Source organism: Marmota flaviventris, chromosome 1 (assembly GCF_047511675.1).
Source record: "Marmota flaviventris isolate mMarFla1 chromosome 1, mMarFla1.hap1, whole genome shotgun sequence".
NCBI lineage: Eukaryota > Metazoa > Chordata > Mammalia > Rodentia > Sciuridae > Marmota > Marmota flaviventris.
Window position 1 is genome coordinate 204302221 of NC_092498.1, and position 25914 is coordinate 204328134.

A 25914-nucleotide genomic window follows, 5' to 3' on the forward strand; every position below is an offset into this window, starting at 1 on the left:
CATTCGATCTCGCGGATCCTCTTGAGTTTTTCCTTTTTTCTAACTCTGACCCGCTGGGAGCTGTTAGGGAACAGTACTAGTGAACAGGTAACAGCCACTGATCCAACTGAGTTACTGTACCAATTCATTTAACCCTTAAAACTCAAAATAATTACCCTTTCCAGTTTCCAGGTGGCCATATTCTTGTTCATAGCCCCTGCAGTAGTGTTTGCTTCTAGAATGGTAAAAGAGAAACCTAGGTGCAATACAGGCTATAAAAGGACTTAGCTTTGGACAGCATTTTTAAAGCAAACATACTTAGCTTATCACTCTTTCTAAAAAAAAAAAAAAAAAAAGAGCACATAGGAGGGCTGGGGCAGTGGCTCAGAGTTAGAACACTCCCCTAGCATGTGTGAGGCCCTGGGTTCAATCCTTAGCACCACATAAAAATGACTAAAATAAAGGTATTGTGTCCAACTACAACTAAAAAATAAATACTTAAAAGAAAAGGAGCACATAGGAATTTTAGGTGGCTTTAAGAGCCTGCTGGAGATTATGATCATTATCTCTGCTTAAAAAAAATTTTTTAAGGGGGGTGCAGATGTAGCTCAGGGGTAGAGCGCTTGCCTGCCATGCATAAGGCCCTGGGTTTGATCACCAGCACCACATTAAAGAAGAAGAAGAAGGAGAAGAAGAAGAAGGAGAAGAAGAAGAAGAAAGCAGCATTTTTAAAACTTTGCTTTAAAAGGTTTATATTCGGGGCTGGGGAGATAGCTCCGTTGGTAAAGTGCTTGCCTCTGTTTTCAATCCCTAGCACCACACACAAAAAAGGGGTTGGGATTATGGCTCAGTGGCTTGCCTAGCATGTGTGAGGCACTGGGTTCGATCTCTGGCACCACATTAAAATAAAGATATTGTGTCCATCTGCAACTAAAAAAAATATTTAAAATAATAATAATAAAATAAATGACAAGTAAAATTTAAAAAAAAAAATAAAAGATTTATATTCTACAAATAATATAAGTACAGTTTTAGAAAATATAGATAAGCAGAACGATGTTGACCAAATTATATTGTTATATTGTGTGCATGTACGAATATGTAACACTGAGTCCCACATACTATGTATAATTATAATGCACCAATAAAAATATGGAAAAAAAAATGGGTGTGGTGGCACAAGCCTGTAATCCCAGGTACTCAGGAGGCTGAGTGAGGGGCTGGGGATGTGACTTAGTGGTAAAACACCCCTGGATTAAATCCCTATTATAAAGCACACACATACACATACACACACAGGACATTCCCGAATGAGAAGTACATTAACATACCATAACATTTCCAACAAAGAAGTTAAACACTTGTTTGTATCTGTTTCTGTGATTAATTAACTAGGCCAACTCCCTCAAATTATTACAAACTCAAAGAGTAAGGACCTTGAACTTTCTTTTTTCCTACCACCCAGTGCCCGGTTCAGGAGACCCCTCAGTACATATAGGCTAAATTAATACATTCTGTGAAGAAAAAAATATGAGTGCTTTGAGGGTGTTTAAGAAGGGTATTTGAAAGCCAGGCATGGTGGAGCATGTCTGTAATTCCAGTAGCTAGGGAGGCACAGGCAGCAGGATCGCAAGTTCAAAGCCAGCCTCAGCAATTTAGCGAGGCCCTAAGCAATTTAGTGAGATGCTGTCTCAATATAGAAAATAAGAAGGGACTGGGGATGTGGTCCCATGGTTTAGTGCCCCTGGATTCAATTCCCAGTGCAAAAAAAAAAAAAGTATCTGAGGTAGCAGTAGAGCTCTTGTCTAGCCTGCATGAGGCTCTGGGTTAGATCCCCAGCTCTAAAGCAAAACAAAAACCAGAAAGTTAAGAAGGGCATCTGAGGGGCTGGGGTTGTGGCTCAGTGGTAGAGCACTTGCCTAGCATATGTGAGGCCCTGGGTTCGATCCTCAGCACCATATAAAAATAAATAAATAAAACAAAGGTATTAAAAAATAATAATAATAATAAAAGAAGGGCATCTGAGGCTTCACATGCAGCTCAGTAGTAGAGTACTTGCCTAGCATGCACAAGGACATGGGTTCCATTTCCAGGACTAAAAATAAAAGAAAGAAAGAAAAAGGAATATGATCTGGTCTGGCCCAGTAGGTCAGGAAATCCTTGAGGAATTTGGACTGAGAGACAAGGTCTTAAACAAAGGCCCTGAGGATGGAGGGAGTTCTATATCTGGTAGTCAACAGGTTGCGACAGGAAATTAGGGAGGCAGGCAAGAGCCCAGGCTGCTAGACCACATCTTGGAATTTGGACTTTATTCTAATAGGGGTGTGAAAAAAAATTGAAAGGTTTACATAGGCATTTAAAACTGATAACCTTTTTGGGCAGAGTGGAGAATGGATTAGAAAGCAGCAATTAGTGGGGGCAGAGTGGAGAATGGATTAGAAAGCAGCAATTGTAGAGAGGGGGAAAGGGATTGAAGGCAATTGTGGCAGTCATATTCTGAGATGGGATGGTGACTTGAACTGGGGAAGGGGTAATGCAGAGGGAGAAGAGTAGGCCTCTGTTTTCTACCTGTGGGTGGTATGTCTCAAACAGGGAGGGACCTTAGTAGGGCCCCTGGCTCTTCCTTGGCAACCACAGAAGCGCGACTTTTTAATCTGTACTATGTATTATAGTGCCCTGTATGTTGTATTCTGTTTAAAGAAGGGATTGCCAGGGTGGGGAGTGTTGCTCAATGGTACTGCATGTGCTTGGCATGTGTGAGGTCTTAGATACAAGGGCACCAAATAAAATAAAATAATGAAGAATTCTCTTTGCTACAAATAAAACCCCAAAACCTCAGTATTTTCCTCCATCAATTTATAAGTCTTGGGCTGGGGATGTGGCTCAAGCGGTAGCGCACTTGCCTGGCATGCGTGCGGCCCGGGTTGGATCCTTAGCACCACATACAAACAAAGATGTTGTGTCTGCCGAAAACTGAAAAATAAATATTGAAATTTTAAAAAAAAAATTTATGTCTTATTTTCTGAAGAGAAAGAAACATTCCTTTTTGATTCAACATTTTGCATGTGCTTTCATTCAACTCTGCTGGTAGCAGGACTGAATTATGGGATGCAGTACAAGCCTCCCTGGAGACTACAGGGTTTAGTTTAACACTAAGAAGGAAGGTCAGACATAATAGACTTCTCTTCATAGGCCTGGTGTGGGGTCCTGCTTGGAATCTGTATACTCACAAAGCTTTCTCTGGATTACTATTATTTTTTTGTAGCAAAGATTGAGCCCAGGGGCGCTTAATCACTAAGCTACATCCCCAGCCCTTTTTATTTTTTATTTTGAGTCAGGGTCTCACTAAGTTGTTTAGGGCTTTGATAAATTGCTGAGGAGGCTGGTATTGAACTTGTGATCCTCCTGGCTCAGCCTCCGGAGCCACTAGGATTACAGAGGTATGCCACTGTACCTTGCTGTCTGTATTATTCTAAACACAGCCAGGTCTGTCGACCACCGAACTATCTATCTTTTAAGGCCAGACATAAGAAAATTCTAATAAATAATTTGTACTTATGTTGAATTATACAAGGGAATGAGTTTTGTAGTTACTATTCTGCGTATAGACTAAATCCTGCTTCCTGGTTATGTCTGCCCTGCAGCGGCAAACTCTTCTAGCAGAAGCCCTCACCATTTTATATTGGAACTTCTGAACAATTTCACCCACTCTAAGTACTCCTTGTGGCCTCCTCCCTTATCTCATAGAAATCCTGAATTCCTGTCTCCTACTGGACTCTCCCTCCTGAACTCCAGCCCCTCTCCTGAGTCCACCTAGAATGGCCCACTGGCAACTCAACTCCACTTTCTCAAATTGAAATACTCATTTCAATTCATTCTACTCTTCCGAGTCCCTTTGGACAGACATAGCACCTTCATTTACTCCTTTTCCCTCCTGTTGCTGGTTGCCAACTGAACTTTCAAGTCCTAACTCCCAGGTGATCTTTCCAAATGCAAATCTGATTTCCTAGTACTCTCTGCTCAAGAACCCTTTAAGTGCCCCCATGACTTAAAGCAGGGCTTCCACATGTTTTGGAATGACGCAGGACACACAAAACCACACATAGGTGACTCTATGACCAATGTGATTCTGCAATCTGTACAATCAGAAAAATGAGAAATTATACCCCAATGATTCAAATGTATGAATTGCCAAGATCATTGTAATGTTGTGTGTAGCTAATAATAATAATAATAAAGCATTTTAAACACATTATTTACTCATACAACAATATATAAGCCGTGCTTGGTGGTGCATGCCAGGAATCCTAGCGATTTGAGAGGCTGAGGCAGGAGGATTGCCAAGTTCAAAGCCAGCCTCAGCAACCTAGTGAGACCCTGTCTCAAAATAAAAATATTAAAAGGGCTGGGGATGTGGCTTAGTGGTTAAGCACCCCTCGCTTTAATTCCTTGTACTAAAACAAAACAAAAGAAAAACAATCAAGCAAACAAATAATACCCTATTTTGTACTTTATTATATATCACTTTAAAAACCAACCAATCAATCTCTGGTTATGATCCACTAAAACAAACATATGATGACTTACCACCTAATTTGAAAAGCAATGACTTTAAAAAAAAATTAAAGCAATGATTGACAGTCTGAAGCTCAAAACCTTTTTGGCCCCAACACCAGGTTCTTCACAGTAAGGTATCTTCCTCTCTGTCTTCATCCCTTTTTTTTGCTCACAAACTGTCCAGTACCTGCCAGGAGAAATCCCTCTAGAAACCACTAACCATTTAGCCCTCTCTGCTGTCACAGTTCACATGACATGTACCCCTTCCAAGTTTCAATATTTTTCCCTGTCGTATCTCTGTCATTCTGCTCTTACTCTTTTATGCAATTTAATACTTTACTCAATACCCACCTTATTGCATTCATTCATTCAATAAATATTTATTCAGTATCTACTGAGACAAAATCAGTGCTTGAAATATAAATGTCACAATTCCTACCCTTAGGGAGCTCTTCTCAGCTAAGCCTCAGGATCCTTATGATAAAGGAATCATCACCATGATAATGGCTGTCATTTGTGCAGAGACAAAAGAGATCTTTAGGAGGGGAAGAGAGTGTGGAGGAGTTTGGAGGAGACACTTCCCAAAGGAGATTTATTTTTATTATTCTTTTAAAAATATTTTTATTTTGTTTATTTATTTTCATATGGTGTGGAGGATTGAACCCAGTGCCTCACACGTCAGAGGCAAGCTCTCCATGACTGACCTACAACCCCAGCCCTATTTTTCTTCTTCTTCTTCTTATTTATTAGTATTATTATTACTTTTTGCAGTGGTTGGGAGTGAACTCTGGCTAGGCAAGCACTCTACCACTGAGCTACATCCCCAGCTCTTTAAAAATGCTTTTTTGGGGCAGGGTCTCCCCCAAGTTGCCCAGGCTGGCCTAGAATTTGTGATTCTCTTACCTCAGCTTTCTGGGTAGTGGGGATTATAGGCATGTGCCTGGCCCAAAGGGAATTGATTAAAGCTGCTGAAATTGGAAGTTGTGAGTCCCTGGAAAAGGGACCCTAGGTGGTAGGGAGAGATAAGTGCTCTATAAGGTGCCCCAGATGCAGCATGTGAGAAAGAATTCTGCAGTTAGTGAGAACTACCACTGATTTGCTCTAGAATGGGCCCCTGGGAGTGGTTGTGAGAGACCCAAGTGTGTGGCACAGTTCTTGAAGACCTTAGATCTTGCTGAAGGGTTTGGCCTTGTATTGTGGACCAAGGGTGTGGAGAGTGGTTGATAAGAGAATAAGATTTACTGCAGGGTTGGGAGGATTGAGGAACTAGGAGCTGGCTGTCCTCCTGATCTGGGAAATTCTGAATCAAGGTGGAGACCTCAGCCACAGAGAAAGGAACTGACCTTGAGAACCTTGAAAGAGTCTTTTGATAAGTGAGAGTTAAGATTGGCCTGGGGGGCTGGGGATGTGGCTCAAGTGGTAGTGTGCTCACCTGGCATGGGTGCGGCCCGGGTTCGATCCTCAGCACCACATACAAACAAAGATGTTGTGTCCGCTGAAAACTAAAAAAAATAAATAAATATTAAAAAAAAAAAAAAAAAAAAGATTGGCCTGGGTGGGGGGAAGAGAGGAATTTGGAAAATTTCTAGGCAGTGACTCAAGCACCTGAATAGAGAGTAATGTTTCTTTCTTTTTTTCCGGGACTGGGATTTGAACTCAGGGGCACTTTACCACTGAATTACAGCTCTTCCCTTCTAAATTTTAATTCGAGGCAGGGTCTTGAAAAGTTGTTTAGTGCCTCACTAAATTGTTAAGGCTAGTCTCAAACTTGTGATTCTTCTGCCTTAGCCTCCTAAATCACTGGGATTATAGGTATGTGTAACCACGCCTGCCTGAAGAGCTTAGTTTTGTGCCTGTGGATTGTCTGGGCTTGGCACTCAGTATAGTTTTGGGGTTAATTAGCATGAAGACTGAGTGTATGCAAAGACAACTTTAGGCACCTCAATCTAAGAGCACCAGCACTGAGGACTGCCTGTGTCAGTCATCCCAGCTATTCGGGAGGCTAAGGCAGGAGGGTCACAAGTTTGAGGCCAACCTGGACAATTTAATTAGACCCTTCCTTAATATAGAAAGGGCTGGGGGTGTACATGGTAGACACTTGCTTTACATGCACAAGGCCCTGAACTCAATCCCCAAAACCTCCCTCCAAAAGTCAAGTTCTGTTTTGTAATTCTTGGTGATACAAATTAAGGTTCTGGTTACACTGGGGGAGGGTGATTGCAAGGAGCAACAAGGGTAAATTTTGGAAACAGTTCTTTTTTTTTTTTTTTTTTTTTGGTGATACTGGGGACTTAACAGTGGTAGTGCTCTACCACTGTGGTACATTCCCAGCCCTTTTCATTTTTTATTTTGAGACAGGGTCTTATTAAGTTTGCCCAGGCTAACCTTGAACTTGAGATCTTCTGTCTCTACCTCCCAAATTGCTGAAATGACATATATGTGCCACCATACCCGGCCTGTTTTTTTTTTTTTAATTATAACAAACTTTGATTATTGAAACATACTATTCATATAGGACAGGGAACAAATCATGAATGTGCAGCTCAATGAATTTCCACAAGGTAAGCACACTCATGCAATCAACACCCAGATCAAGAAACAAAGTAACTGAGCTGATAGCATCCACCTGTAATCCTAGCAACCTAGGAGACTGAGGCAGGAGGATTGCAAGTTTGAGGCTAGTCTGGGCAATTTAGTAACACCCTGTCTTCCCAGTCTCAAAAGAATAAAAAATAAAAAATAAACATGTCTAGAGGTTAAATGCAATGGTAAAGTGATTTCCTGGAATGTGTCAGGCCATAGGTCCAATCTTCAGCTCTGTACAAAAGCAAATAAAATAAAACAACAACAACAAAACAAAATTTAAAAAAACAACAACAACAACAAAAAAAACCCACCCCCCCCACACAAAACAACAACAACAACAAAACAAAAAACAATGACAACAACAAAAAATCAGGTCTGAGGTTATAGTTTAGTGGTAGAAAAGGAGTTGAGCATGCCCTAGGCACTTGGGTTCCATTCCCAGAATAGCAAAATACCACAACAAAACCTTCTCTTGATGGCATTTTTCCCTCCAGTTATACTCTTCCCCTTCACAGTAAAAATCCTCAAAAAGTCGAGTGTGGTGGCTCACACCTCTAATCCCAGTGGCTCAGGAGTGTGAGGCAGGAGTATCATGAGTCCAAAGCCAGCCTCAGCAAAATCAAGGTGCTAAGTAACTCAGTGAGACTCTGTCTTTAAATAAAATACAAAATGGGGCTGGGTTTGTGGCCCAGTGGTCAAGTGGCCCTGAGTTCAATCCTGATACCAAAAAAAAAAAAAAAAAAATCCTCAAAAAATGTTTTCTCTAGGGCTAGGGATGTAGTTCATTGATAGAGTACATGCATGCTGGAAGAGACCTAGACTCTATACCCACAATATTGTCTCTAATTTCTCTTATCCCATTTTATCTTTTTTTTTTTTTTTTAAACCAGGGATTGAACTCAGGGGCACTGAACCACCAAGCCACATCCCCAGCCATATTTTGTAATTTTATTTAGAAACAGGGTCTCACTGAGTTGCTTAGCCATTGCTGAGGCTGGCTTTGAACTCATAATCCTCCTGCCTCAGCTCCTGAGCTTCTGGGAGTACATCACATCCGGCTCCATTTTATTTTGAACCAACTCCAGTCAGACATCACCTTCCCTATTTCATAGGAAACACCTTTTGTCAAGTTCTTCTTCTTCTTTTTTAATATCTTTTTTAGTTGTAGATGGATACAATATCTTTATTTTGTTTATTTATTTTTATGTGGTGCTGAGGATTGAATCCAGGGCCTTGCATGTGCGAGGCAAGCACTCCTCCACTGAGCCACAACTCTAGCCCTTTTGTCAAGTTCTCTAGGGACTTCACTGTGGCCAATTTGCAGTCCTTGTTGTTATCTACCCAGCAGTAGATAACTAGATACACTTGACCACTCCTAGAGACATTTACCTGATATGGCTTTCAGGCTACCACTCTCCAGATTTTCCTTCCTCTGTCTGGTTGCTGCTGGTGGTGGTGGTCATGGGGGTTTGAGGGATCACAGGGAAGGAATTCTTTGGTCTGGCAATGGTAGGAACCAGGCATGGGGGAAGAGAACAGCCTCAGGCCTCATGGATAATCTGGGAGCCCCCTGGAGCAGCATGGCCTCTTGTTCCCAGAGCAGGCTAGAGCTTGGCTCATGGAGACTTGGAGAAATGTTTGTGGAGTGAATGAAGACCAAGCGTTTGAATGTTATCCTGAAGGCAGTGGATTTAGAAAGGGCCTCTGAGCCAGGGGCAGTGGCAAATGCCTGTAATCCCAGTGGCTTGGGAAGCTGAGGCAGGAGCATCTGAAATTCAAAGCCAGGTTCAGCAATTTTGCAAGGCCCTAAGCAACTTGGCAAGTTGTGGCTCAGGCTGGGGTTGTGGCTTAGTGGTAGAGTGCTTGCCTAGCATGTGTGAGGTACTGGGTTCGATTCTCAACACCACATATAAACAAATAAATGAATAAGGATCCATCAAAAACTAATAAAAATTAAAAAAAAAAAGATCCTGTCTCAAAATAAAAAAATAAAAAGAGCTGGAGATGTGGCTTAGTGGTTAAGGGTCCCTGGATTCCATCCTCATACCAAAACATGAAAAAAAAAGTTCCACTCAATTGCCTTTGTAATATGAAAATGTATTAGTACAAACTAATAAAATATCTGCTACATAAAAAAAAAGACAAAAAAAAAAAAAAAAAGAAAGAAAAAGAAAGGGCCTCTGAGCAGCCATCATTCCTTCTCCCTCTTCCCCATGGAAGATGGACTGACATGGTGTTGGGGTGGTGAGGCAGGTTTTTCCCTTCTGAGGAGGTTGAGGACATTTTGTCCTGCTCTTCCCCCAGAGGACCCAAGCAGACCACCAGAGGGCACTGTTTTCTCGGGAGAATATTTGGAAAAAAATATTCTGCGTTGACAGAAAAGGCAGCTGTCATTAGGACAAAGGCTGAAAGCTAAGCACTGTATGAGAAAAAAATGCACTCCAATTTCTGGGGATCTGTTTCCAGAAAATTTTGCAGGGTTCAAAATGTTCAGGGTCAGGAGCCCCACACCTATGTTGTTGGTTTCTGCTGGCCATTTATCTTCTATGGCAGCCTCTTGACAACTGTTAGTCTCAGCTGGAAATGGAGGAATGGTTGCTGGTCAGCCCTTCAGAGGCCTTCACAGGACAGAACAAAGCATGTGATATAAATGCTTTTCAGAAGTTTCAAATACGGGCTGGGGATGTGGCTCAAGCGGTAGCGCGCTCGCCTGGCATGCGTGCTGCCTGGGTTCGATCCTCAGCACCACATACAAACAAAGATGTTGTGTCCGCCGAGAACTAAAAAATAAATATTAAAAAATTCTCTGTCTCTCTCTGTCTCTCTCCCCCCGCCACTCTCTCTTTAAAAAAAAAAAAAAAAAGTTTCAAATAAAGGCTTGGGGTTGTGGTTCAGTGATAGAGCGCTTGCATACCACATTAGAGACCCTGGGTTCGATCCTCAGCGCCACATAAAAATAAATAAGTGAAATAAAGGTATTTAAAAAAAAAAAAAGGAAGAAGTTTCAAATAAGTATGTTAGAGAAATGTGAGAGGTTGCTGACCCTCACGGTCCCCCAGTCTACCATATACAATTAACAATATGAAGGGTGTGACATCACATTCCTGTAACCTATTGCAAGTGGGTGTCCAGCACTGGAAACTTTGGGAAGTGATTCCCCAACAAGTAGAGGTAATGAAGTCTGACCCAGGTGAGGCCATGGGCAGTGAATGGAGGACACTGGGCATTAGGGAGGTTCTGGAATAGGGGGAGGACTTCATCTCAAAGGGCTTAGTTTTCTTGTAATTTCTTGGGGTCCTCCCCCTGGAAGTCAGAGGTGCTGGGTAGCAGCTGAGCTCTCCTTACAGCTTATACTTGGGTATCCTGCCCCACCCCCTCCAGCCCACAGATGTGCTCAGAGGAAGAAACACTGTGTTAGGGCCTGTAGTGTCATCGCCCTGTCCCTGCCTTTCTCAATCCATGGGCCTCTGGTGTGTGACATTGTTCCTGAGGCTCCCTCTTGTTCTGGCTGAGGTAAAGCCTCTTGCTCCATCTGCCCACAGCTGGTTGGCAAATGCCTACATTTGGCAAGTGCTGTACGGGTATGGTCTAGGAGGATGGCAGGGTGGGGGTTGGGACCCTGGTTTCCACCCCCTCACTCCCCAAATTCCTTTGTAACCCTAAGCAATGTCTGCCCCAAAGGGAACTGGGGGCAATGTCTGCCCCAGAGGGAACTGGGGCTGGGCCCATTCCAATCCAAGGTTCAGACTCCAAGGCACGCCCCAGGCCTTCTGGGATGTTTGTATGGGTCTAGAAAGTGGATTTGAGGAAATCAAGATTAATTAGAGTGAAAGTTTCCTTTTCTGTATCACTACTTAGAGTCTTTTAAAAATTGTATATTGTGTGGGTGTGGGGTGGGGTGCTGGTGGTGGCACTAGCTTGTAATCCTATTTACTTTGAGAGGTTGAGGCATGGGATCACAAATTCAAGATCAGCCTGAGCAATTTAGCAAGACACTGTCTCAAAATGAAAAATAAAAACGGCTAGGGATATAGCCCAGTGGCAGAACACCCCTGGGTTCAATCCCTAGTACCTGAAACAAACAAGTTGTGAATTGTGAGGCTCCAAGGAACAGCATGGAGGTTTCCTATACTTCCTTGAGTGAAAAACCCTTTTCACAGACAATCTTTTTTTTTTTTTTGTACTAGGTTCTGGCTAAATTGCGGAGGATCTCACTATCTTGCTGAGTCTGGCCTTGAACTTGAGATCCTTTTGTTTCAGCCTCCTGAGTTACAGTTGTGCACCACCACACTCAGCTACACAGGTTTTTTTTTTTTTTTAAAGAGAGAGAGAATTTTAATATTTATTTTTTCATTTTCGGTGGACACAACATCTTTGATTGTATGTGGTGCTGAGGACCGAACCCAGGCCGCACGCATGCCAGGCAAGCGCGCTACCACTTGAGCCACATCCCCAGCCCCTTTTTTTTTTTTTTGATACCAGAGATTGAACTCTTGGGCACTCAGCCCCTGAGCCACATCCCAGCCCTATTTTGTAATTGATTTAGAGACAGAGTCTCACTGAGTTTCTTAGCACCTCAATTTTGCTGAGACTTGCTTTGGACTCACGATCCTCCTGTCTCAGCCTCTCAAGTCACTGGGAGTACAGACGTGCACCACCGTGCCGAGCTGCTTCACAGGGTCTTGTCTGACCATTATTCCATAGAACACTGAGAAGTACCCACTTATTCCAACATAGCCCATGTTCACTTTATAGAGGAGGAAAGGGGACAGACAAGTCTTGTTTCCAGCCTCAGTCTAGTTTGGTGGTGGTCTGAGTGCAGCCTGATCTCCCTTTCTTCTGTGCGCTTAGAACCTCCACCAGGGGGCAGAGGGGATGTTGCAGGGCAACCTGGGGGATCTCAGACATTTGAGGAGAACTACATTGGGTTTAGATCTGAGTAGGGGCTAGTGTGACCACCTTCTTGGCCTGAGGCCCCTCTAGGGCAACCTTGGCCACTTTAAGTCTGGAGCCCAGCTTTCACCAGGAAGACAGTGTCCTCTTATGGGTCCTCTCAGCAGTTACTCTCAAGGGTCAGTCTGGGCAGAGACCTCAGTGAAGCTTTGCTTTACTATCTTCCAGTAAATCCATCTGACTGGTTGCTTTATAGTTATTTCAGTAAATAAATTTGATGAGCTTCTCTGTTTTGTTCTCCCCACCAAGGATTGAACCCAGGGTGCTCTACCACTGAACTATATACCCACCCTTTCTTTATTTCTTTATTCTTTTTTTTTTTTTTTTTTTTTGGAAAGGAAAAAAGGAGCAGTAACAACTTTTATTTTCTCTGTTTAAATTCAAACAGAAAACAAACATCAATTTTGTTATACACTAACATCTTCAAAGTACATCATTTGTACAAGAGAAGGACTAAGAACAAAAATGTGTTTACCGAGATCCAGAACAAGTGGATGAAGTCCACCTCCTCACACTGCTTTCCGATGGTATTCAGGAGGGGTGACTTCATAATCCCTGGCACTAAACAAAGTTGCAGAATTCTTTGCCAGGTACTTGAGGAAATCATGAAAATAATTCAATAATAAAGCAGGGCTCTTCTCATCCAGAGGTGTATAGGCCAACATCGCTCCAATTCGTACAAATAATCTCAGTAGATGTGGCGCTCCATACACCTGGGACATGGGTGCATCAGAATGATCTACAAGGATTTCAGCATCTCAAATTTGTAGAGCAGTTGAGTGCCCAGCATTACATTAAAGTATTCTTTTATTCCTGCCACAACTTCATTAACAGCATACTCCTTATTATCTGTGTTTCCTGGAGATTTCTTGTACTTTGCATAATCCTCAAGAATAGAATCCACATTCTTCTTCGCAGGAAGATAAAAGAGCTGTTTTTGTCTGGTAATTAAGTCCCAGTCATCAACAAGCCATGGTTTTAGCTCTTCAGGAATCTTTACTTTAACTTCAACTCTGTTCATAAATGTATCTTCATTTTCAACAGTAGGAGCTACCTGGGCCCTTTTCTTTCGAGTAGGCTGAGATGTCTCACTGGTACTGCCACCATCTCCATTTCCAGGTGTTTTCTGTTTGTTCTTTTTGGTTTTCACTTCAACATTTTTCTGTTGCAGACCAGATATCTTCTTTCCTGGAGCAGCCCCTCTCATCTTCCCCTCTGCATACTGCTTCTGATTGGCTTTTTGGAGTTCTCGCTGTTTCTGCAGATTGGTGTCCACATACTTGAGCACTCTGCCCTCTGGAACCCATTCATCCCAATTTTTATTCCAACCACTGTAATGTATAAAGTATTTCACTTGTTTGTCCTTTATGGCAACCTTAATACACTTTGCTTCATAAAGGAGAGGCCCATGAAAGCACAGCACTGGCTCACCCTCCTGGAATTTCAGCTTTGGGTCCTGCCTGGGCGCCACTTATAAGTGATTCTCTGCCTCCTCCTTCTCCCACCACCCCCGATTACCGGCCCCTACTCTCTACCCAACCCAACTTCGCTTCAGAAGCACCATCAGGCACAGCCAGCTCTACATCTTGGGCCCGATTTATTTATTTCTTTATTCCAAGACAGAGTTTTGCTGATCTCAAACTTGAGATCCTCCTGCCTTAATCTGCCGAGTTGCTGGGATTATAGTGACTGAATTTATTCCACCATGCCTGGATTTATGAGCTTTTCTGATTATATCTGAGCCTCTTTCTGGCTTGGTTATCTGGGCTAGGAGCAGATAGATGCTCTGAGTTAGGACTGAGTGGCTGCTCTGAGCAGAGTACTGGGCTAGGTTCCATCAGGAGGTACTAGGTGTAATGGTGATTCAGATTAACCTGGAGTTGATAAACTGAGGTCAGTGCATGTGCTTTCTTGACCTCTAGGCCCCTAGAGAATAGACAGCTATTTGAAGATTTACCTTCTTTACTCAGACCAGTTCCTAGAAGTAGTTCAGTTTCTGGGGCCTGAGGCTTCCAGGGTCCTGCCCCATCTCCAAACAGTAATAGGCATTTCCTTTTGGTGAATTAAGACCAAGAGGGATATTGGACCATGGTAGCCCAGGCCTGTGAATTGGACCATGGAAGCTCTTTACACATGCTGCAGGCAGCTCTTGGGTGCAGGTCTAGAGACATGGCAGCCAGCAGGCTGTTTGGCCCTCTGACTCTGGGGCTGCCTTGCTGGGATGCTCAGAGCAACCTGGCCTCAGCTGTGATGGAATTCTTTTCCTGGACCTTTTCAGCTTCAGTGAGATCCTTTATGAGTAAAGTCTATGATTGGGTGGGTGAGTTAGACTGCGTGGGGGTAGTGAGCAGAACCAGAGTGGGAAGGGGTATGAGGCAAGAAGATGGAGCCAGTCCAAGTGAGGAGAAAACCACAGGAGGGGTGGGTATCTTGGAGCCTCTGTCCTGCTAGCTCCTGGTTGTGCCAAGGACACCAGGCGGGAATCTGAGATGCTCAGGAATGTCTAGCACTTGTCCAATTTGCAGATTCTAAGGCTCTTGCTTCCTAATATCTTGGTAGGGGCTGACATTGCCTGGGGGAGACCCAAGCAGGCCCATGGATCCAAGGTTCTCCATCTGTCCTCACATGTTGGAGGGGAGGCCAGGAACAATATCTGAGGTGAGGCCTTTCTCCTAACTCTTATACCAGGACAGGGACCTGAATTTGTACCAGACCTAAACTTATCCTCCTAGAGACAGTAAGTCCCAAAGAGGAACTGTTGCGATCTCTGGAGGCCTGTGGCTTGCAGGAGAACCTGGTAAGTGGAGACCTCATCAGAGAGTGACCTCTTCCAAGGGCTCATCCTAGAACCTCCTTCCCAGGCCTGTGGTCTCTACTCTCTCCTCCCTCCCCTGCCCCTCGTGATGAGTCAGGCAGCTGGGCACCTCCCTCTTCTTACTCAGGGTCTCATCACAGGGTCAGGGTATCTGAAAGGTGAAGAGCCAGCCTGGGCCAGCAAGGTACCTTTTTAATTTTTTTTAAAGATGGACACAATATCTTTATTTATTTTACTTATTTTTATGTGTTGCTGAGGATCAAATCCAGTGGCTCACATGTGCGAGGCAAGCGCTCTACCACTGAGCTACAACCCCAGCCCCTCATCAAGGGACCTTTAAGGCTGGAAGCTGACAGTGTTTGTCCAGGACACAAGAGGACTTTAATCAGACTGGGGAAATCACAGATAAGCCAGGACTAGGAAAAAGGAGTGTACATGGTGCTCCTCCCAACTGATGGTTTCCTGCTGGGTGGGGATAGGGTGTTGGGAGGGAGGAAAGGAAGCATTGATTTTTTTTTTTTTCCTGAAAAAGTAAAGTTTAATCAAAAAGTCATATACACAAAACAACTTCTGATTCGCTTCAAACTCTCCCACTGGGTTTTTCATGGACAAGTCAGTTTCCCATTGAGTTTGGACTAGCTACAGATGCACCAACAGTGGGTAGAAAGCTAGTTCCTCCTTATTAGGTAAACAGTAGGAACATCTACTCAGGTTTGAACAAGGTCCACGACCTGAGTGACCAAGCAGCAGGTGGCATCCCTTGAGCTTCAGAAGGCCAGTTTCTTCATCAGCAGATAAACTCTGGAATCCACTCCAAATCCTTGCAGGTTGTTGGCATCACCCTGCAGCCTCATGAGTGAAGCCCCATAGAATACGTAAGCAGAGAGGTGTGTTGCCGCTTCCATAGACATTTCATCCCCTCAATCCTGCACACGTTCCCCTACATTACATACTCAAACTGGTCAGCCCTGAAAGGCCTAGGGTACCATCTTCATACAAGGTATTAGCTATGACCAATTGGAACTTGTCAAGCAAGTCTACAGGGTAAATATGAATGTTTATATCTAAAACGAGGTCCATCTTGAAAGATTCACTCTCACAATGCAATAGAGATACTCCATAAAACTCTTTACCCTCTGGATCAATGTCTTTCACATCCAAAACATCCTCAGAAAGGATGCCAGCCATCGTGAGGGGGCCATGGTAGCAGCAGAAGCGCAGAGCAAGCAGCCATGTCTTGAGGGATTCGCGCACTCCCTCCTGCTGAGAGGAGACAGGGAAAAAGTGCAGGCTGAGGAGCGGCAACATCAGAGCCTAATGATGCATGCGCACCGACTTGCAGCAACGAGGAGGCATTAATTTTATCTGTTTCTTTTAATTTTTTTTTTCAGTACTGGGGATTGAACCTAGGGCCTCATGCATGTGAGGCAAGCACTCTACCGCAGAGCTCCTGTATCTCCAGTCCATTACCCAGTTTTTTTTTGTTGTTGTTGTTCTTTTTTTTTTTTTTGGGGGGGGGGGTTGTTTATTTTGTTTTGTTTTTATGCCAGGGATTGAACTCAAGGGCATTTAACAACTGAGTCACATCCCCAGCACTTTTTATTTTGAGATAGAGTCTTGCTAAGTTGCTTAGGTCTCACTAAATTGCTGAGTCTGGTTTTGAACTTGTGATCCTCCTGCTTCAGCCTCCTGAGTTGCTGGGATTGCAGACATGCACCACCATGCCTGGTTTACCCTGTTTCTTGGCAGTCTTGCCTGGGAAGTTTAGAAGAGCACTCCCTTATGGGATTTGAACAGACACCACTGCTTGAGGCACAGGGTTGCTGGTGTCAGTCCAGCCCAACTGTACCCAGTGATCACAAGGGAGATCTCCTGAAGAACTGAGGATGAACCTAGGGCCTCATGCATGCAAAGTACTCTTAGCACTGAATTATACCCTCAGCCCCAAAGATAAATCTTTTTCTTTTTAAATTTTTTTGTGACACTGGGGATCAAACCCAGAGGTGCTTTACCACTGAGCTCCATTCCCAGCCCTTTTCAATTTTTCTTTTGTCTCACTAAGTTGTTGTGGCTAACCTTGAACTTGAGATCCTCCTGCCTCAACATTGTGAGCTTCTGGAATTATGGGCCTACATCATCATGCCCAGCCTCCAGAGATAAATCTTGATTAGAATAATGATGAAACTAGTTTCTAATGTTGCCATACAACTTTTGGAAGAACACTAGGAATATGAATTATGCCTATGGGTGTTCTTGGTGACCAGGTATGGAAAGACGATGCTATGTGTGTGTGGGTGGGTGGTGGGAGCTTTCCTCCTGTCTGTGCATGGATTGGTCCTGAGAGTGAGGACAAGTGTGTGTACACATGTGTGTGATTACGTGTTTGTAGTGGGAAATGTGTATATGTATTTTTTTTTTAAAGTGAGAGAGAGAATTTTAATATTTATTTTTTAGTTTTCGGCAGACACAACATCTTTGTTTGTATGTGGTGCTGAGGATCGAACCCGGGCCACACGCATGCCAGGCGAGCGCGCTACCGCTTGAGCCACATCCCCAGCCCCGTGTATATGTATTTTTATGGGTTCACTCTGGCTGTGATTCTTTAGTGGCTTCAGCTGGAGAGACAGGTGAACACATCCCTGTATTGGCCCTGAGAAATACCGTTACTGTTCCTGAAGTTAGTGAAAGACTGTTTGGTGACTGTCTCTGCTGAGCATGAAGCCACCACCTTGGAGGTCCCCTATACTAGAAAGAGATTCCCCATGGAGGAGAGGAGTAGGTGCTCCCCCCTACCCAACCCCCCACCGCCGTTTTTTGCAGTACTAGTGATTGAACTCAGGGGCACTTCACCACTGAGCTATATTCCCAGCCCTTTTAATTTTTAAAAAATGTTGAAACAGGTTTTGTTAAATTGCTGAGGCTGATCTTGAATTTGCTGTTCTCCTGCCTCAGCCTCCCAAGTACCTGGGATATAGGCTTGTGCCACCATGCCCAGCCTGTGCAGCCTGCCCTCTCTAGCCTTATCTCAGTGAGTTTGAAAACAGCCCTCAGGGCTGCTCTGGGCACCAAAGACAGAAGCCAGAGTCCTTCAACAACTTCTTGAAAGCTTTCCTGGGGCCATGGAGACCTATACCCATGACTGCCCCTAGACATGTGGCCCCTGAACTCTAGCTACCTGCACCTGGGCTTGTACATGGGGTTCCTGTGCTATCACGGGGCTCAGTGCACTCCTGTGAAGGGGTCACCACTATTGCCATTTGGTGGAGGAGGAAACTTAGGCCAGAGAGGGGGTTGCCTAAGGTCACAGAGGGAGGTCTTAGCAAGTCTGGTCTCTTTCACCTGAGTTTGTGTTCTGGCTGCCCCTCTCTTCCTGGAATGAGCACTATTTCACTGTACCCCATCCTTCAATACCAGAATCCCCACCCCAGCCCTCTTCATCTTTAACCTCTGCCCATTTTCTCTTCCATAGCCCATTCGATCAAGAGATTGAAATTCAGCTTTAATGGATATAGTAGAAATCAAGGGGCTGGACTGAATTGGCCCGGGTCAGGAGTTGCGGACTTTTCCACACATGACTCCTGTCCACAGAATTGGGCAGAAGGTTGCAATGTCCTTGCCAGCTTTGTGTCCTGGGGCAGGATCTAGGGATGCTCAATGCCCAAGAAAGCTCAACACCCTCTTGGCCTTGGCCTACCCTCAAGGCCTCTGGGCTAGCCAGCTTGTTCCCTGCCTGCGGCAGGGTGCACTCTTTATGTCCAATTCATTGCTGCCCACAGAACCTGCTCTGACCTTCTGAACATCATGCCTTGGCTCACAGTGTCCCTACATGCTGTGATTTCATCCAGGCAATATACAATTCCTCCTTTAGATTGCCTGTGTCCTCCCTGGTTGCTAGGCAGTGCTGCTTTCTCGGGTCTCCCATAGCTCCAGGGCATGGCCCTCCAGGTTTAAGATAGACATTAAGTCTTTGTCCATATCTCTACTGAATCTGAGCTCCTTGCCTCTGGACCACCTTTGTTGTGCCCACCAGAGTTTGTATGGCCCAGGGCCTCAGAATGGAAAGTGTGGAGACCTATTGGAAGCACACACAGGCCAGGTTGACTGTGGCTTTCTCTGAGAAGTTGGTCTGGGCCTAGATCACTTTTCATTGCATACCCTTTTCTATTATTTGGGGTTTTCACTAGCTTTCTTGTATATTCTTTTTCATAATAATAAAGGAAGAACCTCATGCTGGGCCTGGTGGTACACACCTGTAATCCCAGCAACTCAGAAGCCTGAGGCAGGATGATCAAAGGTTCAAGTCCAGCCTCAGCAACTTAGTGAGACCCCAAGCGACTTAGGGGGAACTTGTCTCAAAATAAAAAATAAAAAGTACTGGGGGTGTGGCTCAGTGGTTAAGTGTCCCTGGTTCAATCCCCAGTACCAAAAAAGAAAAAAAGACAAAAAAGGAAAGAAAATTTTCATTATATAATGAATATGAATGTTTATTGTCTATATTTAAAGGACAATCCACTAGAAGAATTCACTCCCCAACTCAGCATTCAGCCTCTTTAACATACCTGAGAAGTGTTGCTACCAAAAAACATGCTTGTAAGATACATTTTTTTTAAATTTTTAATATTTTATTTTTAGTTATCAGCGGACACAACATCTTTGTTTGTATGTGGTGCTGAGGATCGAACCCGGGCCGCACGCATGCCATGCGAGTGCGCTACCACTTGAGCTACATCCCCAGCCCCTGTAAGATACATTTAAAAATAAAGCACCATAGCCAGGTATGGTGATACACACCTTAATCCCAGTGACTTGGAGGCTGAGGCAGAAGGATTACAAGTTCAAGGCCAGCCTCAGCAATTTAGTGAGACCTTGAACTATTAATGAGAGCCCGTCTCAAAATTTAAAAAATAAAGAGGACTGGGAATGTAGCTTAGTGGTAGAACACTTGCCTAGCCTGCCAGAGGTCCTGGGTTCAACACCCAGCCCCACCAAAAATATATATGCGCACACACATATATATTGTCTTGAAAAAGTTGGAGACCACACCCACCCAGTTGATGGAAGTTATTTGACATGGGTACTGGGGTGAGTGTGTGGGAAGGGCTTACAAATTGTTAAAAGGACTTTTGTTATACTGGGATTGTTTGGATTTTTTCTTTCTTTCTTTCTTTTCTTCTTTTTTTTTTTTTGTACTGGGGATTGAACCCAGGGGCACTTAATCACTGAGCAACACCCCCAGTCCTTTTTATTTTTTATTTTGAGACAAGTTCCCCCTAAATCGTCCTTAGGAGAGGGAAAAGTGTCAAGGGTATGGAGGAGGCTGGCAGCATAGAGATCTCCAGGCTGGCCAGGAGGCCTGGAGATTGATTGCTCAGTCCTGTGCTTGTCTTACTATATTATCCTGAGCATATCAATCAACCTCTGTAAACCTTGGTTTCCTCTCTAAGCTGGTGTCTCTTTTTGCTCTGATACTTCTATTGTTCTAAGGCACTGTTCTCCAACATCTCTGTGCATCAGAATCAACTGCAAGTTTCATTAAAAAAAATTTCTGAACAGGCATGGTGGCCCATGCCTGTAAACCCAGAGGCTCCAGAGGTTGAGGCAGAAGGAACACAAGTTTGAGGCAAATAAGAAATAAACAAAGTACTGGGGATGTAGCTCAGTAGCAAAGCACTCCTGGGTTCAATCTCCAGTACCAAAAAGAAAAACAAACATCCCCCCTAGAGTTTCTGATTCAGTAAGTCTGGGGTGAGGCCTGAGAATTTTGTTTATTTGTTTTTTGGGGGGAGGGTGTGGGTGGGGTGGGGTGTGTGGGTAGGTGGGTACTGAGGTGCTTAACCACTCGGCCACATCCCAGTCATTTTTATTTTTTTATTTTGAGACATGGTCTCACTAAGTTGTAGAGGCTGGCCTTGAACTTGCAATCCTCCTGCCTCAGCCTCCCCTCCCAAGTCTCTGGAATTATACAGGCATGCACCACCAGGCCTGGCTGAGAATTCCTTTTCTACTAGGTTCCCAGAAGGTGATGATGATGCTGGTTTGGGATCCATAGTTTGAGAACCAGTTTCTAAATCAACAACTCACTGAGTAACTATCAGATTACTTCTTTGGGGATCTTAGTTTTCTTGATTGTAAAAGTGTGTGTGTGTGTGTGTGTGTGTGTGTGTGTGTGTATCCCTGGGTAAGTGCATGTGTGAAATTTGTAATCACAGTTCCACTTCTTTTTTAGTACAATTCACTAGGCACTTAATTCAGGGAAGGCTGTCTGTATTGTCTAGCCCAAGAATTCTTGACTTTGACCTCATGCCAGAACAAACTGGACTGCAGGGTTGTGGCCTGGGATTACAAATTCTTCTCAAGTGATCACAATGGACTGATAAAGATGGGAGCCCTCTGCCCTGTGGAGGTCAAGGCTCAGGGTAGTGAACTGGATTTCCCAGGTCACTAAGTAGAACAGTGGCTCAGTTAGGAACCATGTTTTCTGAGGACTCCTCAGGGCTGGGAAGAGTCTAAAAGCCCCCAAAGAGCCTGTCCAGCAAGTGACAGTCCGGTCTTTCAGCCCTCCCAGCTGAGTTCTGACTTCTGGGTACTGCCTCTCTGCCTTCTACTCCTTCTGCAGCATTGACTCACGCCTGCAGACTTCTGGGATTTGCAGGTAGTCACTATACTGAAGTCTTTCTCATTGGCCTTGAAGTAGCCTAGCCGTTCTGCACTTGCTGAGGGGGAGCAGAACAAGTTCAGACCATGACAACTTACTCAGGGGACCCCATGCGACATAGAACCAAGGAATACTGGGCTCCAGGTACAGATGAAGCTGAAGAAAAGAGCCAGACATTTGCAGCCTTGAAACGGGCTTGGAGAACTGGAATTTGAGGACCTTGCCTTATTGTCCTTGAAGGGACACTGGTTAGGCATGAGGTTTTTCCCTCTTGCACTGTCTCTTTAAAGGTGAAGGTCTATAACTGTGGTTGTGGAAATGTTTGATCCTGTCAAGCAAGGAGACAATAAGAATCTCTGTCTGCCACAGTACGATTTGTAAAGGGATCCAGAGATCATCCTATCTGAATCACATCAGGTAAGGAAGTTAGGGCCTGCTTCCCTGGGAAGACCTTTGCCACCAGCCACTAGCTAATTCCAAATTGAGGCTCAGAGAATGAGAACAAATTAGCTAATGTTACCCAGTCAAGAAAGACAAAGAAGACCTGGGTGTGGTAGTACACACCAATATTCCCAGCCACTCGGAGGCTGAGGTAGGAGGATCTCAAGGCCAGTCTCAGCAACTTAGCAAGGCTACTTAGGAGGGCTACTCTCCTGCTGGTTGACCTTCTTCACCACAGTCCATGCCTGGGCAATCCCAGTCTGGTTGACAGGGTTGCAATGTACTTAGCCTCTTGACTTTCCTTTAAGCTCCTTGTGTTTTGCAGGAGTGGTGAGTAGGGAAGAGGAAACAGAATTTTAGCCAAAGGTCACCTGACTCTCATCCTAACCCAAACCCCTGAGACTCTGTGCCCAGGCTGGACAGCAGGTAATTCCCACTGCATATCCCCAGCTCAAAAATGGTACCAAAAAAGCCAGGTGCAATGGCTCATACCTGTAATTCCAACAGCTAGGAAGGCTGAGGCAGGAGGATGACAAGTTCAAAGCCAGCCTCAGCAGACATTGAGATGCCAAGCAAGTCAGTGAGACCCTGTCTCTAAATAAAATATAAAATAGGGCTGGGGATGTGATTCAGTGGTTGAGTGCCCCTGAGTTCATTCCCTGGTACCAAAAATAAATAAATAAATAAAAATGGGACCAAGAGCCAGTGTGGTGGCATAGGCCTATAATCCCAGCAGCACGGGAGGCTGAGGCAGGAGGATGGCAGGTCTGAAGCCCGTTTTAGCTACTTAGAAAAACAACCTAGAAAAACCCTGTCTCAAAATAAAAAATAAAAAGGGATGGGATGTGGCTCAATGGTTAAGTTCCCCTGAGTTCAATCCCTGGTACCAAAAAAAAAAAAAAAAAAGATAGTAAGGACTGGGAATATAACTCAGTGGTAGAGCACTTGCTTACTTGCTTAGCATATGTAAAGTCGCAGGTTCAATCCCCAGTACCAAAAAAAAAAAAAAAAAAAAAAAAAAAATATATATATATATATATATATATATATATATATATATATATATATATATATAGTACAGAGGGGCTTGACCTCCAGGGGACTTTGCTCCTCATGACTCTTGCTATAGGTACCTGGTATCTCCTCCAGGCCAAGGGGAAGGTCACTCCCTGGTCATCTTGGGGAAAGAGATCCTATACTGGGGGGCAGCAATGATCATGGGGTGGTGGGCAGTATAGGATAAGTTCTTATAAGCCATGACTTTGGGGTTCCCAGAAACTCTGTCCCCTTCACTGAAGCCAGGGTGATACTCCTGTTACCAACCCCACCTGGGAAGAACCTACCATGCACCATCAACCACCCTGATGACCATGGGTGCTGGTGATGGAGCCTTCTCCAGCCAGCACCCACCTCTCATCACTCCTCCCACACATTAGTGGTTGCCTTGGAGGCATCAAGCAGGTGCTACTGAAACATTCATAGGATACCTGCATGTCACAGGGACAAAAACGGGTCCTTCCCACCCAGGTGCCGGGTTTCTGTTCTCGTGACTAAAAGGCTCAGGGGTCACTCCAGTTAAACTGGGCTAACTGAGCTGCATGAAATAATCACACAAGAGACACAAATACCTTTTTCTTTGGGGTCGCTGTGACGGCTCCTCTGACCTTAAGGGTCTGCAGAAAGAGAGAGAGAGAGAGCGCACACACACACACACACACACACACACATACACGCTGACCCCTTTTATTGAGGAGAAGCTATTCAAATGAGGCAAGGGGTCAGGTTTCAGGGGGCTGAGTCTATCTTCATGATGTCCACTGTCAGCAGGTTGACTGACACCTGGGTAGGCCACACCCAAGGGCACAGTAAGAGCAGGAGACACACACAAGTTTCTTTTTTCTTTTCTTTTTTTTTTTAATATTTATTTTTTAGTTCTTGGCGGACACAACATCTTTGTTTGTATGTGGTGCTGAGGATCAAACCTGGGCCGCACGCATGCCAGGCGAGCACGCTACCGCTTGAGCCACATCCCCAGCCCGACACACACAAGTTTCCATGGAAGATTCTATCCTAAACAGGGCAAGGGATTATATTACAAAGGAACAGGTGAGCATAGCTTCACCCATGGGGCTGTAGCAAGATACACCTGTGCACAAGACATCGACCACATTTCTGTGACTGAGTGCCTCAGCACCCAGCTGGGGAGTGTGACCCAGTCACGTGTAAGGTTGGTCTCCCACACCCAGGGTTGTCACGAGGGTCTTCTCTCTCCATTTTAAGCTTCACTTTTTTTTTTTTTTTGTACTGGGGATTGAACTCAGAGCCTTGTGCAGGCTACCAAATGCTCCACCACTAGCTGCATCCTCAGCCTTCACACCTAATTTTTAAATTTTAAGTTTAATTAATTTGAATAACCACATGTGCTACTGGCTATAATATTGGCCATTGCAGGCAATTGACTGCATTAAAGCAGAAGTGAGCAAGGTCTGATGAGCTGGGAATGGTGAAGAGTTTGTTAGGGCTGGGGTTGGGGAGGAGGTGGAGAGCCCAGTGGTGTGGGTCTAGAGGTCACTAGCAGAAGGTGAGCAGCAGGCAGCCTGGCACAGTCCCTGGCCACCTAGAGGCACAGAAGTTGGAGCTGCGCAGGGTTGGGAATGGGAACAGACTTAGGGAAAGGTCACTGTCAAGAAGTCTGATGTCTTGTCTTCCTCATTGGTGGCAAATTTGGGGTTGGGAACTTAGACTATGTGAAGTGCCCTGGCCCTGGTGGATATTCCTGGATAGGACAGGGAATGACTGACTTGGTTTTTCCTAGGAGAAAACAAGCTGTGGTTTGATAGCTCCCCCAATCCCCACTAGTGGAAGACAGAGGGGTCCTGTGAGCCAGAGAGAGAATTTAGGAAATACCCAGGTTCCCCCTCATGGTTGGACAGAGCTCCCACCTCCCTGGACACTGTGTCCCAGGACCACCTTGTGAATCACTCCAAGAAACAAAGGCATTTTTTTCTCCAGAAATTACCCAATGCTACTTATACTCTAAAGCTTTCCCTTTGACAAATCCTTCCTGAACCTGGCTCTGGATCTGCCAGCAGCTGCCCTTGTCTATCTGAATCTTTCTGAGGGCAGAGCCCAGTGCCAGGTCCTGAGAGGGTGCCAAAGAGGAAAGGGTCCCTGGACACCTAGGAAGTCTGTGGGCTGAAGGGAGTACACAGTCTTGTCCTTGCGAGCTCCTGTCTGAGGGACAGACAAGTTTGTCACATTAGGGAAACTTTTGGCCTGGGGAGGAGGAATAGCCCCTCACTGAAAGCCTGAACAGAAGGGATAACTTGGAAAGTGCCAATCTGAGGGACAGCACAGGCCTCTGTGACTCTTGCCTGAGGAGACAGGTGGCCCCATCCTGGGGACTTGTCTGACAGATAAACATAGACTGAAAGTGGGGTTGGTGAGCTGTCTCCAGTCTGATGTTGGGGTGGGGTTGCGGATGAATTGCTGAGGATGCTATTTGGAGGTGATGTTGGGCAAACTTCCTAGAGAAGTTGGCTCTGAAAATGTGTCCAGGGCTTGGGTCAGTGGGGGGAGTTGTTGGCAACATTGGGGCATAATTTTCAAGTTTTTCTGCAAACGTATGTGTCTGTTTGGGTCAGTTGGGCTAAGGCAGTGCAGAACAAAGAGATCTGACCCTGACCTCACTCACAAAAATGCCCTGGAGTCTAGGACTTTATAGTGAACATGGAATTTCTCACCCATGGTCACATTTGTCCCCACACAGGCATTGCAGATCACGTCATTCCCATCCTACAGACAAGGACATTCACAGGAAAACAAAGCAACTTGCTCCAAGTCAAGCAGCTGGTGAACTGATGGTGCTTGGGACCACCCCCGCTACCTCAGGTCTTCTGGCAAAGCAATCCTGCCAGTGAGAAGAAAT

The 25914-nt window shown here is 44.7% G+C and overlaps 1 protein-coding gene and 1 pseudogene across 1 annotated transcript; both read right to left on the minus strand.

Moving 5' to 3' along the window:
- Window positions 1-12404: 12404 nt before the first annotated feature.
- On the minus strand, window positions 12405-13360 carry LOC114090362 (mortality factor 4-like protein 1 pseudogene; annotated as a pseudogene).
- A 2297-nt stretch (window positions 13361-15657) lies between these two features.
- On the minus strand, window positions 15658-16078 carry LOC114090015 (DNA-directed RNA polymerases I, II, and III subunit RPABC3-like). Its single transcript, XM_027932035.2, has 2 exons — window positions 15850-16078; window positions 15658-15809 (listed from the first exon to the last, which is right to left on the minus strand). Exons 1-2 carry the CDS (start codon window positions 16076-16078, stop codon window positions 15658-15660), a joined length of 381 nt encoding a protein of 126 aa, XP_027787836.1.
- Between the last annotated feature and the right edge of the window lie 9836 nt (window positions 16079-25914).

Excerpts from the sequence above, each read along its gene's own strand:
- LOC114090015 (XM_027932035.2), bottom strand. The coding sequence starts at position 16,078 with ATGGCTGGCATCCTTTCTGAGGATGTTTTGGATGTGAAAGACATTGAT. Across the intron at positions 15,810-15,849 it reads AGGCCTTTCAGGGCTGACCA|GGGATGAAATGTCTATGGAA; the intron begins GTTTGAGTATGT and ends TGCAGGATTGAG.